This window comes from Cygnus olor, chromosome Z, assembly GCF_009769625.2.
Source record: "Cygnus olor isolate bCygOlo1 chromosome Z, bCygOlo1.pri.v2, whole genome shotgun sequence".
Classification (NCBI taxonomy): Eukaryota; Metazoa; Chordata; class Aves; order Anseriformes; family Anatidae; genus Cygnus; species Cygnus olor.
Window position 1 is genome coordinate 68,460,616 of NC_049198.1, and position 15,941 is coordinate 68,476,556.

The following is a 15,941-nucleotide window of genomic DNA, read 5'->3' on the forward strand; positions in this document are numbered from 1 at the left end:
CAACATACCCCCAAAATAAAACAGAAACCAAACCAAGTAGGAACTTAGATTGAAAATACCCTCTAGGTGGAAAAACATAGAGTGAGGTCGATGTACTACTAAAATTCAATGTTAAGGCTTTAAGAAGGCAGAATACAAAGTATTTCCCTGGTCTGGTTCCTCTGCACACACATACATGTGTTTTGTCCATATTTGATTTTTGAGAACATTTTCTTCCTCTCTGAGACATAAAGTGATTATTCACACTCCAGTTGCATGTTATCCTATATAAACCTAGTGGTATAGGTCCCTCCATTATCAGAACACTTAGTATATTGCCAGACACTGAGTAGTATTACCATAGTTCCCATCTAGTGGGTAACCTACTTATAACTTGGCCTTTCCTCAGTTTTTCTTCATTGGCTTCTGATTTGCTAAGAGGTGGGGGGTTAACCAACATTAGTAAAGACTAAACTTCTCCAGACTGTTCTGAATTTTTAATTTTCTTTTTTTTACTTAAATCTCATTCCCCAGTGCATAAAGAGGTCACTGAGGAGGAATGTGCCATGTTTCCCTTTGTAATGTGCCTAGATGGACAACAGCAAATACAGGCTGCAGATGATACTGATTTTACAGTATGTATAAATGACTAGGTCAGCTGTGGGAGAAATTCACTATTTTTTGAATGAATATTCAACATTATTCAAAAAAAGCTTGTGCCTACTGGTCACTTCATGTGCCCTGACAATGTAGCTATCTCTGGGATGAGAACAGCTAGCCCAGATACGTAATATTTCACAGATACAAGAAGAATGCAAATTCTTGTTGAAACTGGAAGAGTTAGAATTTGATTGGGATACCAGCCTCATCAAGTTCATGCATTTGTTTTTTTTTGTTTGTTTCATTCTATCGTTTCATTATTGAAGAAATTTTGAATAGCATCTATTTATATATATATAATTTAAAAGACTCAGCAAACAATTACTTAATGTGCAGTAAGTGCTTAAGCTCACATCTGTTTCTATTTGAAAGGCATTTAAACATCACAGTTTGATTTTTGCTCCCATTGAAGTCAGAATTAATCTTGTGACAAGCTTTTGGAATTTAAACTATTTCACTATTCTGGCTTGATTTACCCATATTTAAGTGTCTGACATATCTAAGTGTCTTCACCCACCCCAAAAATGATATTGTCAGTAAAAGAAACAGGGCTGAAAGCGAGGATGGCAGGAAGAGTAAAACAAGGTGTTGAGTTACTCTCGCTTTCCTTGCACGTGGGGCTAATTGAGTCTGTTGGCTTCTGGGCTGACCAGTGGACATACTCCTAGCACATCCTCAGGTGAGTTCACAGCAGTGTTTGCACCCCATAAGGAACACCCTTGGCTTTTCCGAAGGCACCTGGGGAGTCAGAAAGGCTGCCCAGCCCCATGTGCTTTCTCAAGCATTCCCTCAGGAACTTGGTGGTGGTGGTGAACTGCTGGTGAACACATATCAGCATTCACATCTAGCTTCACACCCATCAAGGCAGTGTGCATGCATCGTTAAGTCATTAAAGCAGGGAAACAAATTGTCTTTCAACATGTAAATACAATCCGAACATTAAACTTGGGTTTTCGTAACTCTGTTTGCTGAAAGCTAATATTATGATATGTCAAGTGCTGTGAACTCCTGACACCAGGCTTTCCTTTCTAGATAAGCAGCACGCTTGTCTCAAGGACAATCCATTCATGCACACTGCAGAGCATGGAAATATGCGAGGAGGAAAAAGAAACAATGCCACTCTGCACTTCTTTAATCAGGTAGATGTGTTAGCAGAAAACACATATCCTCCTGCAGTGTCTGGCTGTGTTATGCTTTTTGGAAGCAAGCCATTACTTTGTCCTTGACATGATGTTAATATGTGCTAGCAGGAGGCAGTAAAGCATCTTCAGGAGTGCTGCTCACTGCAGTCAGCTAAAGTGGAGCAAAAGCTCATAAATTACAGACTTTTAAGCTGTCTTCCTTACACAGACCCCGCTGTCCCTCACAGAACAATGTATGCCACTGGGGCTAACCACAGCCTGACAGACCCCTGGGTTTGGGCCCTGGCAGCATGGCAGCAGCCAGACACGAGCTGTCCCTGTGCTGAGCGCTGCGGACTGGCTCCAGCCCCACACCGGGCACTGGTGGTGCAGAAGATGGAGGGGGAGGCAGGTTTTGTTTCAGTGTGTAGGTAGAGCTATGATGTTTGATGTTTTTTTGCTCAGCTTTTTTTTTTTTGTTTTCTTGTCAGAAAGGTCCTTCTCTTTGGTCTTCAGGAGACCACAGTGTGGGAAGTGGCTGAGTTTGAGCAGTCTGTAGGATAGCCTTAGCCAAAGGGAGCTTTTGCTTTTTTGTTTTCCATGTAAATGAAACGAAATGGCATCTTCTACAGTGGAATCATACATGGGATCTTTTGGGAACCTCAGGTTTCTCTCAAGGGGAAGGTTCAGCTGATCAAACAACACAGGAGTCCTTGAAGTCCTCTGTATCAGTAAAGGCATTGAGAAGTACATCAAGCGGATTGAATAAGGCCTGATGCCTGCATTCTGGAAGCTTTGTGAGTCACTTGTATTTTGCAGAAATAGGCTTTATGTAGATTTTAGAGTGACCAGTTGTTAGCAGAGGACAAACTCTGCTAACAGAAAAAAAAAAATAAATTCTTCAGAAATTATTCAGAAAAAAAATAATTCTTGTTTCCCAATTCTTTGCCGACAAACGGGAAAAACTGTATTTCAGAACTTATTGGAGAGTGAAACTTTAAGAAGTGAAGGGCCAGCAGTGGTGCTGGCCACTGATGGTTCCAAACGTGTACAAAGTCACATAAATAAGAAGCAAGTTAGTTTTATCCCACCATGTGTGTGAAAAGAACAAACCTGCATACTTGATGTCAGTACTTTTTTGACCCTATTGTTTCCCTATTTTAGAGCATATCTGCTCTCTTTTTTTAAAATGCATGCCAAAAGAGGTGATCCTGAACATGTGCTAAGTTAACCCAAATTGAAGCTTGTGTTTCTCTGCCAAGATTGGATCAGGTTCTAGGAGTACAAGTGTAAGGGAGTTTAATACTCCTGCTGCCCTAAAGTCAAAAGAAGTCTGGAGACGAATGGGATTCTGCAGCCTGGAAGAGAAGTCATCCCACATGAGGTGAGCAGAGCTCATCCAGAAACCACAGAGCTTATAATTTTTCTCCTCTCTGTTCTTTATTACTGTTTTTCTACTTAATTTTTCTACAATGCATTTTGAAGCATGAATGAGTCTGTATTATGTTTAATGGTAACAACTATAGTTCCAAATCACTGTTAAGATGTTAACATTAAATCATCGCAAATTAGATCAGGCAATAAAAATAAGTCTCCATAGAGTAGCTTTGCCTTAATGAGGCAAGTTTCTTACCTGCTCAGCTTGGAGAAATAAAGATTAACTGTGTAAGCCACTTAATGTACAAGATGTTTGCAGATCTGACTATGGCTTCCAAGGCCCAGGAAATAGGTCACACTAAAGAGATCTCAGGGGTAGTGTTTTTATCATTTAACATTACAAATATTTATTCTTAAAATCCTGTTTGCAGGATCCACTATTTTTCACTGAAATCATCTCTCTCTTGATTTGATTCTAATGGTAACTTTGATTTGAATGGCTGCATTACTAAACTTTATAGTGATTCCGCCCAAGATTTGAATCAACTTTTAACTCATTTGTTATATTGTCAAACAATTCCCCCAAAATATAAACAATCCCTTTTTCATTCAAAATACAGTGCAGACCACCAGCCTTTGGCAAGTGCAACTTAGTGAGAAATTTGCTGTCTTCTGCCTCTGCTTCCAAATTTACATACCCTCCAGACTGGCTAAAATCTTGTACTGGTTAACAGTAGAGTCACTGTTGGTGGTCTGTAACAGTTCCTTCACTGGAAAGCTCTGGCTTTAAATTCAGCCCCTCCTCTCTGAGATGAAGTTTCTAAATGGTAATGTTTTTGAGTATTTGAACGATACAGTTTTAGGCATTCTTGAAATAAGGAAGTGTGAAAGAAATACACTTCTTTTCTTAAGTTGAGAACTTACTTAAAAAATGTAGATTTACATATAAATAAAGGACTTCATTATTGTACACTAAGGTCAATAATTCTGAATAATTTTAAATACAGCAAACCTGAACACAAGTCTACCCATTAAACACAATTTCCTCATTTAATTTAGAGGAAAAATAAGGAAAAGGAAGGATACTGAAAATCTGAAGGCATTAATCTGGTATTTTGTCTCTCATGCATAGTATGAATGATAGTACTGTTTAATACTTTCTACTATAAGCATGCTTTTTTTTTTTTTTCTTGATTTCTAATTTTCAGATGTGCTGAGTCCCCCTCACCCCCACTGCAGGTGGGCAAACTCACATTGGGTGTCCAAGACAGACCTCTTGCACCCTACTTGTTCTTTGCTGCAAAGCAGAAATCTTGGGCCTAATCCAAAGATACCAGTGGTCAGTGAATCAAGCTCAGTCACTTTTAATGAATGTAGCTTTCAAGGAATTAGTTTTACAAGAGGAAACAGAGCAGGTCATTTTACATTTCTGGCTCATTTTTTTTTAAATGTGGGAGGCTTCCTCCATTTCACTTTTCTGGCATATTGTCTGGTTAGTCCTCCTTCCTGAAATGAGAATCCGTTTAGACTGCAAGTAAGGACAAGAAACACTTCTTCCTCTGCTCCAAATGTCTGCCAATCCCAACAAATGATTGATCAAAGCTGGAATTTGAATTCCAATCATCTATGTGGTTATGAAATGCTGAATGGCTTCCTTCCTCCTAACTGAAAAAGATGACAACTATTTGTTTTGGAAATAATTCAGTTCTCCTTCCCATTGATTAACCTGCACTTTGCAGCATTGCTCTGGCTGGACTTGCCACCTACTGCTGTCTACAGCATTCAGCTAGTATTCACTGTTGTGAATGTATTCACGTAAACTCTGGTTTTATAATCTCTTTTCAGGATCCAAGATTTTTTTTTCACTCCAGACAATTGTGATGTCCACTCCACCCAGATGCCTTATCAGTGTGAGGCAAAAATATTTCTAAGGTGGTCTCTTCAAAGCAGATACTAAGAAGAATGGTATAAGAAGGACATACATAAAACTATCAGCGAGCATCCAGAGGAGGGTGAATGGTCTGGAGGGGAAGGTGTATGAGGAGTGGCTGAGGTCCCTGGGTTTGTTCAGCCCAGAGCAGAGCAGGCCGAGGGGAGGCCTCATGGCGGCCTGCAGCTCCCTCACGAGGGGAGCGGAGGGGCAGGCGCTGAGCTCTGCTCTCTGGGGACACCAACAGGACCCGAGGGGACGGCATGGAGCTGGGACAGGGGAGGGTCAGGCTGGGTGTGAGGGAAAGGTTCTGCACCCAGAGGGTGGTCGGGCACTGGGACAGGCTCCCCAGGGCAGTGATCACAGCACCGAGCTGCCAGAGTTCAAGAAGCGGTTGGACAATGCTCTCAGATGTAGGGTCTGTTTTTTGGGTGGTCCTGTCTGGTGCCAGGAGTTGGACTCAACTAGCCTTGTGGGACCCTTCCAACTCAGGATATTCTGTGATTCTATGAAAGTAAGCATTTTAATAGCTACCTATCTCCTCAAAATAAGATTTTCTTATTGCTATTGCCTCATCATGGTCTGGTTTGTGCCTTGTATTTTTGTTTCATGCTTGCAGCAGAAAAATGGAAATATACTGAAAGACTTTACAACCACTTCACCTTGGGAATGTATTCCTCCAGTTGTAAAGTAGTACATTCCAGCATTAAGAAGCATTAACCAATACTATCAGACAGAAATAATTAAAAATGTATCACAGTGTTCTGCACATCTGAAATTGCTCACAGGAACACTGCATATTGTTTTCTAAGCTCACTAACACAAGGAAAGAAAACAACACAATTTGAAAGAAACAGCTTTGATTCTCTTTTATCCATGCTGATTGGGAGTGGCTCCTGAAGACTGAAAGAACGTCACGCCTATCTTCAGGAAGAACAAGAAGGAAGAGCCAGGGAACTACGGCCTTGTCAGTCTCACCGTGATCTCTGAGGTGGTGATGAAGCAATTAATGCTGGAATCATTTCCAGACACATGAAGGATGCAAAGGTGACTGGGAAGAGTCAGTATGGATTTATGAAGGGGAAAATGTACTTAACCAACCTGACAGACTTGTCCAATGGAGTAATTAGCTCAGTGGTCAAGGGAAGTGGTGTAGATATTGTTTACCTTAACAAGGCTTTTGATGCTGCTTTTCCATAACTTACTTACAGATACAGCATGGGTTAGGTAACTGGGCAGTAAAATGGACTGAAAACTAGCTCAGAGTTCACTGTGTGATCTGTGGCCCAAAGTCCAGCTGAAGGCCAGTCAGTAGTGGTGCCCCCAGGGGTAGGTACTGCTGCCAGTACTGTTTAACCTTTTCACTAATGACCTGGATGGTGGGACAGTGTACCCTCAACAAGTTTGTGGACGATGCACAGCAGGGCTGGATGGCTGATACACCAACTGGTTGTGTCACTGGGCAGAGGGACCTTGACAGGCTGGAGAAATGGTCAGAGAGGAACCTCAAGAAGTTCCAGAAAGGTAAATGCTCAGTCCTGACCCCATGAGCAACAGCTCAGGCACCAGCACAGGCTGGGAGCTGACTGGTTGGAAAGCAGCTTTGCTGAGAAGGACCTGAGGGTTCTGGTGGACAAGAAGCTGACCATGAGCCAGCAGCACACCTTCACAGTGGAAAAGGCCAATAATATCCTGGGTTGCATTAAGAAGACTTGTCTTCAGCAGGCTGAGGGAGATGATCCTTCCCTCTACTCAGCCCTTGTGAGACAAGTGAACAGAACAGTTTCTAAATTGCTCCACCCCATACATACTGCCACTTAATCCATGTCCTCTCAGGTTGGAGGCATAGCGTAAAATGCGTAAAATATTGCCAGGTAGTGAGACCTGTGATATTGTCCTAAGAGTCTTGACATACATACAGTAGCTTTGGTGAAAAAATGCTGTGTGTATGTTTGGTACTTAAACTTGGCTACAAAAAATGATAAGAGTTAAAGAAAGGTTAACTGAGACTTTAGGAACTAGATATGGATACAATTAAGTCAGATCACAGCTGGGAACGATTTATGAATGAGGACACTTAATCTCCTGCCAGGAGATTAATACCCCCTTCATGGCACAAACATGAGCCCTGTAGATGAGCCAAAGGTTATGACCATGACTGAGGACCATAAGGATGAGCTGTTAAAAGAAGGCACGATCAACAAGATTCTCAGACAGAAACAGGCAACCTGGAGACCTTCAGCAGAACAAAAGAAAAATCAGGGTGCTAGAGAAAGCATTTTTATCACAAGGAAACATTACAAAACACAACTAAACCCTGTAAATTTTACTCTGCTATCCTACAGAATCACTGCTAAGGAATAAAACCATTCCCTGCCTTGAGTGAAAGCGAATTTAAAGCGGCCTGTTTATTCAGTCTGCAGCTTCTTTCCATTGTTTGTTAAAATATGTTATTGTAGCAGAAGTGGAATTCAGGAGGCGATCTCACTAGGTGATGGTTTGATTGGTGAGAATATCAGACTTCAACTTTATCTCAGCAAATAATGGGCTCTCTCTGGAATAGCTGAAACTTTGTCAGGAAGGAAGAGACATTAGTGGGAATTTCCCCTAGATAACATCCCTTGGTTTATAGAAATCCTGTTCCATTATCTCTAAATATTATACAGACATAAATATAGAGAACAACAGCATTTACTGAGCTGAAATTGGAAACACGGTGTTCTCTGCAAGAACCTTCAGTATGTTTGTTTTACATATTTCTGCTATACACTCAGAACGATGATCACAGTTTTGGAGAAACTGAAGGACAAAAACACCCAACTTCTATTTTAACAGACAGATAATTTTCTAAGTCTTTGTCAACCCCAGTTTTATGAAGTGAAGCACACAGTATTCTACTTTTACATGAGAACTCTCCTAAGGTAGTATTAAAACTATATCCAACCCCTCACTTTTTTTTTTTTAAACTACTTTTTATTAAGATTACTGTCTGTCTAGGCTTTGTACCTAGAGTCAATTTTTTTTTTTTTTCTCTATCAGGACTAGTTTACAATGTGGAAGGTAGAGGAAATTACCAATAGGTAGTTTATAATTACATTACAGGTACAATGTGAGGGAAATACATACTTGGTAATTTTGCTTAATGTTTTCTGACATGCATATATCATAATGCACATTATTTCTGGACCAGTCCTATTTTTGTTCTATGTTGAATCTCTATTCAATGTTTTAATCTCGAAGTTGAGTTTACATATGACACTGCAGCTTGAGAAAAAAGAAAAAACTTGGAAAAAAAATTGCAGAAAATACAAATAATTTTCCCTTTCACTTCCTTTATTGGTGAATACCACAGAATTAAAATGCTCTGCACAAGGTCAGTATTAGCTGTATTTCACTACATTTTATCATAGTTCTGTCCTTATATTAAAAAGATGAAATAAGGACATGCTCTACAAGTTAATCAGTTTTCCCTTGGGAAATGAAAATTTGCTAACAGATCCTTAAAATAAATTTGCTTTTATTTTAAGACTTTATAATACAGAAGAATTCTGTCATAAGAGGCTGCTTGTTGTCCTTACATACTTCCTTTACTTGTTATGAATTGCTATTTAAATAGGGAAGGTATGCTGATATTACTACTTATTTTACATGCTTTCATTTAAGATAATGCATCTGAGAGTCCATCGGGCAGTCCTTATTCAGGGAAGAATCCCATTCTGTTCGTCAGGGGTAGGACTAAAAGACAATTAGACATTCATTGTGTAAAGCATACTGAAGCTTCATCTTCACAATCCAGCAGTGCACCTCAGTAAAACATTCTTATGATTTTACACTTATTATGCAGTATTTGTGGTTCTACATGTTTCTACAATTTGTAATTTTTTTTCTAAATATTTTCAAACATTGCAAAAAAAGGAGTACTACTAAAATCTGTGATTTCTGTAAACTTGGAAAAATAGTTTTAAGAACATCTGTCACAGCTGTGGTGAGCACATGAGCTCAGTGGCTCAGCTTTCCATGCTGCCTATGCACATCCCTCATTGTTGGTCCATGGGGGCAGGAAGGAAGTGCCTGGGTTCAGCTCTTGGTGTTCTGTAAAGCTTCTATGAGAGCTTTGTTGTATTCCGTGACCAGCTTTCTCACGTTCTTCATTACTGGCTGGTAGTCACTCTCCTGACTCTTTGTTGCTATGACTGATTAAAAGAATTAAGGAAACAAACTGCCAGTATAAATATTAGCATAATTAGAGATCATAAGGGAAACATAATACAGTAAGTTTCCTTCTGCAAAAACTATCAAGAGTTGCCAATAATGGAAAAAACTCTGAATGGATGTAAAAGATTTACAGCAATTTACCAGCTACCATCCCATGCCAAACATGATAAAAAAGAGCTTACATACTCGAGTCAATTTTGTTTTCATATATATAGGCAATAGGTCCCTTGTGGAAGACTCTGTCCATTGTTACACTGCAAACAAAACCATTCCAAGGCACTCAGCTATTTAAAGCTATATGTTCTGGCACTTCAGGTCTCTAGCCAGAAATATCCCAGTCCGAAAAAACAGGACCCTTCTTTCCAGTAGCCAAAGCAGATGTAAAAACCTGTGTTAAGTAAGCATCTGCACTTGCATAGGTAGGTGATACATTGTACCACGTTAGGAGGAACTTTTAATATCCTGAACATTTTTTCTCTTGTTTCTTCTTAAGTTTTTCTTCTTTTTAGATTATCATAAGATCTAAAATTCTTGCCTTAATAAAATATTCCTGCATAGCCTTCTCCACAGAGGGAGACGGCTGCAGTTCTATTCTGTTAATGTCAGCAGTCTCTTCTGGTAGTTGCTGGTGAGCCCTGTTATCTGTCAAGGAATGACCGGGGCCATGAGGTGGTGAGCCACAGCTCATCAGAAGGCTTCAAATCACTGGCAAAGGAAGACCCTTTTTCTACAAGCCTAGAAAAGGTCTGTCTGCATACACTCACCTAATCCTATCTCAAAGAACAGCAGGATGCCCACAGGTCAAAAGTACATAATATCCTAAGATAGTTGTATTTTCTCCTATGAACCTGAAAAAGCAAAGTCATTAACATTTGTTCCTCATTGCTTTGTGCAAAGAACAATCCAACCTGCACTAAACTGCCTATTACTGTTTTTCAAGTAAAAAAGGAAAAAAATTACTTCACTTGAAATAAATAATTCTACTAGCCTTTAAATGCAGTAGCAATTATTAAAAATATATTTTTTCCACATAATATTCTGAAATAATTAAAAAACAACAATATATAAACACATAACAAAAGGAATTCACTACTAGCAAAGAGAAAGACAATAAAATATATCTTTGTCCAAGATGTATTATGTTTTTTTTTTCCTAAGAATTAGAGCACTTATCATATATAAGAAATGGGATATTTGTTATATGAAAAAATAAAGTTATATGCAGATCCTACATTCCATTTTTTTCCTCATCCTGATGGCTAGACTATTATAGAATTGCCTGAAATATGTTTTTTGGATGTTTTCTCAGGTGTATAGTAATATCCATTGTCAAACACACAGTGTTGGATGATACAGTCTAGTTCTGCTTTCACTTTTACTACAGTATTTGTACTATAAACATATAATGATTCTATTCATCATTGAGATTTCAGATTTTTTGATTTCTAAATAATTTTAAAGAAAGGATTTTGCTACACAGAATTCAAAGCCCCTAACTTTGAATATAAATAAATAAAATAAATGTGCAACCATGCCATATTCAGATCTCTACAATAGTCATGGAAAATAGTAAAAGATAAGAACTTTCAACTCTAAAAAACTTCACTTCTTTTGATAGTTAAAAAAACTATCTTATGAAAATGACTTGCAGCAAGTTTTTGCTGGTGTTTTGGAAGGTCTTACACAGAGAAGGATTAGTCAGGGAGACAGTGTAATGTACCTCTAATTAGCACCATGTAATGAGAGAGCAACAACACAGTTTACCATCCCAGCCCATTTTTTTTCCTAGCTAAAGCATCTCCTTGTCAGATCTTAGTGTGTTTATCTGATTTTTTTCCCTCTGATATGAACTTCCTCTTTTATGTAATAAGAAATCCCTAAATGCATAAAACACATCATTTACTTTTTCATCATTCACCATTCCATATAAATTTTCAAATAATTCAACACTTGCTGGATAAATTCAGGTAAGATTGTACAGATACAAAGTTGATCTTAATATGAAATCTTATTACAAAACTGACCCAACAGGAAAAATGCAGTCTGCAAGACAAATCTTGTACTTTAAGACAGCTTAAAATTGTTTCAGACAACAGATGCAAGTTTTGCTATATATAATACCTAGTGTTTAACCAGATACTTGCAAAGCACGGCCTTTCCCGCCCTCCTCTGTCTCCTGCTCCCCATTCCGTCCTGTCGTATTCTGATGGAGGAAACAGCCTTCTTCCTCAATTACTACAGTATGTGAATTTTACTGTATTTCTTAAATAAAAGGATACATTCCTTCATCATAAAGTTATTTTGCTCATGGTGCTGCCACTTCCTCTCCAAATTTGTAAGCTGAAAACAAAAAAGAGCCAAAAATGAAAATAATTACACATAATCTCCCCCCAAATGCTTCAATACCCTGCATTCTGTCACCTGATAAGATCAAGGTTACTTCACAAACAAACAAACAAAGATAACCAATGGCAGCATGATTTTTAAGCTGCCAATGATACAATGATCTGTACATAATTTAGCACTTCATACATTTACTTTTTCTGTATTTATATAAAAGCACTGCATATAACTACAATGGTACATACAGGGAAATGTGTATGCAACTCTGAGGGAGAAAGATGGACACGGTAGAAAGATATTAATTCTCATTATATTTCATATCATTAAAGAGATCTCTTCCTAAAATCAGTAAGATCCAAAATCACCAAAGATACAATATTTCCTGACAATGTCTTGGACTTTGAGCTATACAGAAGAAATTTCCTTTCTTCCATAGTTAAGTTTCCTGTCTGATGCCAGAAGCTGTGATAAGAACAGAGCTGCAGTGAGAAGATTGTAAGAGTGTGGGTTAACTGCTGGCACTTCTTCAATAATTTCAGCATCAACAGGAAACTAATGTGGACATTATATCGATGGCTGCTTCCTTACAATACAATTTTATAATATTTGTTTTTCTGATGCTACTGTTCAAGATTCGACTTTTCAAGATATGCAGATGTTATTTTTAAATAGAAAATCTGAAAATCATTCTGAGACTAAACTTTGAGAACTACTGCAGCAATTTAGGAGGCTATTGCTACATTTTATTTAAAAGCTTATTCTTAAACTAGAAGATATGAAATCTTGCTATCTTACTCCAAATAAATTTTATAGCAAAGAATCAGTTATCTAAGTGCACTGGTTCACAGCATGAGATATTTGTGAGATATTTCTGACTAAGAATTTTTCTTGTATCCTTTGTAGATGCAGCTACTTGCAATACAGCCAGTAATTGGGCCTAGGTTTAAAATATGTGATACACATCAAAGGAAATAATCAGTGCATTTTTATAGTAATTCCTTGAAGGCCAAAACGTATACATTTGATTGCTTGCAAAATCACCCAAACCTCAAGATACGTGAACTCTATTTGTGCTTCAAAATGTTTGATGCATGTTGAGCAATCAGCTGTTTTAAGAATATACTTTATTTGCCCTTCTGACAATGGCAAAGCTCTCAATAACCTAAAACAGTAAAAATGAGTGAAACGCAGAAAATATTCAATTCCCATTCTCCACTTATTTTGAGGTTATGCATTTTACTTCTGTGCATCCACACCTAGTAAAGTTCTGTTGCCAAAATGATAAGAATTAATTACAGTGTATAATAGAAGATTCAAAGCTGATCACGAGTTGGTAAACATCTTCCTTTCTGATTCACTTTTGAAATGTAAATGTAAATATATACAAAAGTTGTTAGGGGTCAAAGAAGCCCAAACAAACCCTAAAATTTTAGTGGTCTACCAGGACCAGAAGGAATGGGAAAAAGAAAGGAAAATAATAGCACAGGTTGCAAAGAAAAAAGTTAAGAGCATACCTTTAAAAAGGAAAGTGATCTGATCTAATTAACAGGGACTTTTTTTTTCTTTAGTTGCTTTCTAAGTTCTCAAAACTTCTTAAGTAATGGAAGGGAGAGAGTTCTGAGAAAAATTAATGCAAACACTTAAACAAAAGATTCACAAAATTCTTAAGCTCAGAAGGATCTGCTCTTAGTAACTTTGAAATCCAAAGCTTGTAATAAATTTATTGGCATGATACTAATTTCTGTTTAAAAACAGAACAACACATACTTTCAAATCCTGAGAAGGAGTAAGCTGATTTCATTCCATACTGTGCATATGAGGAAACAACGCTAGGACAGAAACCACCGAAGTGATGATACATTGCTTGAGGTATACCTGAGAATGTGTCTCATTCTCTTGAAGCTCTCTTTTTAGGGTCTCGTACTCTGCATTCAAGAGTTCCATTATTTTCTTGAAAGCATTACTACGCTTTGTTAATTTTTCTTTGTCATCCTGTAGTCTCTATTTGAAAAAGAAACACAAACAGATTAATGGATGAGTTCATTTGCTGTGGGCTAAAGACAGATTATTTTTATTCAACTTTCAAGATGCTGGTTTTAATTCCTTTCAGAACAAGATATATCATAGAATGGTTCAGGTTGGAAGGGACCTCAACGATCATCCAGTTCCAACCCCATATGCATAAAGCTTTTCTCTAACAACGCATGCTCGATCACAATGAAAACATTCCACAGTTATGGTGAACAAGCTGTGAGCTTAGAATGTACTATAGCAGTGCAAGTGTGAATGCTGATGTTAAGAATTTATAGAAAATTTATCACAAGTGAAATGGGAACTGCTCTAGATGGAGTTTATATTAGAGCAAAGAAAGGACGAGATGATTTTTTTTGTTTGTTTGGGTTCTGTGGTTAGATTGCTACATTCAATCTTACGGGTAGTCATAAATTACAGCAGAAAGATCAGATAAATCGGTAAAACAAATGGGAAATTTTGTGGGAAGGAAGTTATCAGAAGGTATCCAGCTGATAGCCTGCCACATGTACCCAGTTAGTAAGTCACATATATAAGCCAAGAAGCATCTGGATTCATTTACACTGCTGTGCAAGCCCTGTTTCTGTCAGGATTCCCAGTCACAGGCCTGGATTCCCCTCTTCCAGGTGCTCAAAAACACACAAATCCCCATGTATTTCATGTACTTCCATGCTTCACCCCTATTACTACCTTTTTCTTCTCTTCTCCTGATGCTTTCAGAGCTGGCAAATTATTATAGACTTCCAACTCTGCTGTTGTTTGTTCTATTTTCTCTTTAAGAGAAGCCAGTTCATCAGTCATCTTTCCCTCCAGGAGTTCCATCTTCTGCAGGTCCATCTGCAATTTTTGACTCTCTAGACCAACAAATGCACAATCACTAAATAACAGGACTTTTTTTTTTTCATAATACATTATCCAGATATAAAGGTTTATGCTATACTTGAGCAATACAAACAGCTCTTGCTATCTTCCTGATTTTCACATACATAGGAATGTTAACATGAATGAAAGCACAAAATCCAATCTTCACAATCATCCTGTATTTCAAATTGTTAAATTACAGTTATGGTATTATACTCCATAAGTGAACAATAATGGAAATGTGGTGATTTTCTACATCACAGCGTGGTATTTATATTGTTAAAGTTGCATATAACTTCAGTCAATTTCAAGTTTTAAGGCAGTGGTAATACCTTACCAGAAGTTGACTTACAATGCAGACAGAATTTTAAATTTATTTTTGTTAGCTTTTTAGTATCATACTGCCTTTATTTCTGTTGTTTGTATATGGTAAGCCCCAGTTTTATGAGATTAAATTGCCAGCTTTTCCTTGAGCTTTGTAAAGGAAAATTCTTCCATATTTCCACAGTAATATGAGTTGTCATAATTTACAAACTGAGCATGTGCTACAATATTCAGCATTTACTTCTGACAATCCTCTGAAAAGAAACAATAGAGAGATAGGTAATGAAAGGAATTAGAAGTGTGGAAGGACTAGATAGGGGTAGAATAGTTTTGGATGGGTGTCTGCCTTCTCATTCTTATATTTTCCTGAATTTTTAAAGACATGGCTACATAGTCCTATGATTCAGAGCTGTGTTTAACTCAGAATAATGATAGAAATAATGCATTTTTCTTCTAAATTCTAAAATACTTAAGTGAGCTATTGGAAGGGATGAGACAACACACAGAAACTGCGCTTGGCATACATTGAACATTATGCTTACACACTCAGGTATATGCAGATTCCCTGGAAAAACAGTAGAAATTTGTTTCTCCCAACTTCACCAAGGCAATAGAGATCTTTACAGCAGAAGGAAATGGATGTGCATATGTGACAGAGGAAGAGCTCACCTTTCTGAAAACTGTGGGTATGGTTTCACTATTGGAAGTATTTGGGAAAAATCTCACCTGATCAAAATTCTAATATAGCAAGATTTTGGTACTCATTTCTCCTCCTCTGTATTTATGCCATATATTCATTTCTTAGAGTGAAATGTTGGCTTTAGTCAACTTTTTTTTTTTTTTTTTTTTGCCTACAATAGAGTACATTTGTGGTATCTTCAGGAACCTCAAAATAAACAAACAAAAAGGGAAGCCAAGATTTTTGTGTTGCACATCCTGAGTAGCATGGTTCAATAAGGTAAGACTGAAAAGTTCCTATATGTGAAAAGACCATTTATATAGACTCTAAACGTTTCTATACTGGCAAAAAGAAGGATTTAAAAATAAAAGTATTGGAACCGAAATGCTTGTCTGTGATGCAAAGTTTATGCCTTCTTCCA

The 15,941-nt window shown here is 37.7% G+C and overlaps 1 protein-coding gene across 2 annotated transcripts in view; it reads right to left on the bottom strand.

Annotated features, from left to right (window-relative positions):
- Positions 1–8,382: 8,382 nt before the first annotated feature.
- The window catches only part of IFT74 (intraflagellar transport 74), a 38,198-nt gene continuing 30,639 nt past the window's right edge, over positions 8,383–15,941 (bottom strand). For both annotated transcript variants that reach the window (XM_040540347.1, XM_040540346.1), the window contains 4 exons: positions 14,347–14,510; positions 13,501–13,626; positions 11,562–11,622; positions 8,383–9,260 (listed from right to left, as the gene is read on the bottom strand). In XM_040540347.1, the coding sequence (XP_040396281.1) occupies positions 9,145–9,260; positions 11,562–11,622; positions 13,501–13,626; positions 14,347–14,510 (467 nt within the window). In that variant the 3' untranslated portion in view covers positions 8,383–9,144. The remainder of the gene's footprint in view (positions 9,261–11,561; positions 11,623–13,500; positions 13,627–14,346; positions 14,511–15,941) is intronic.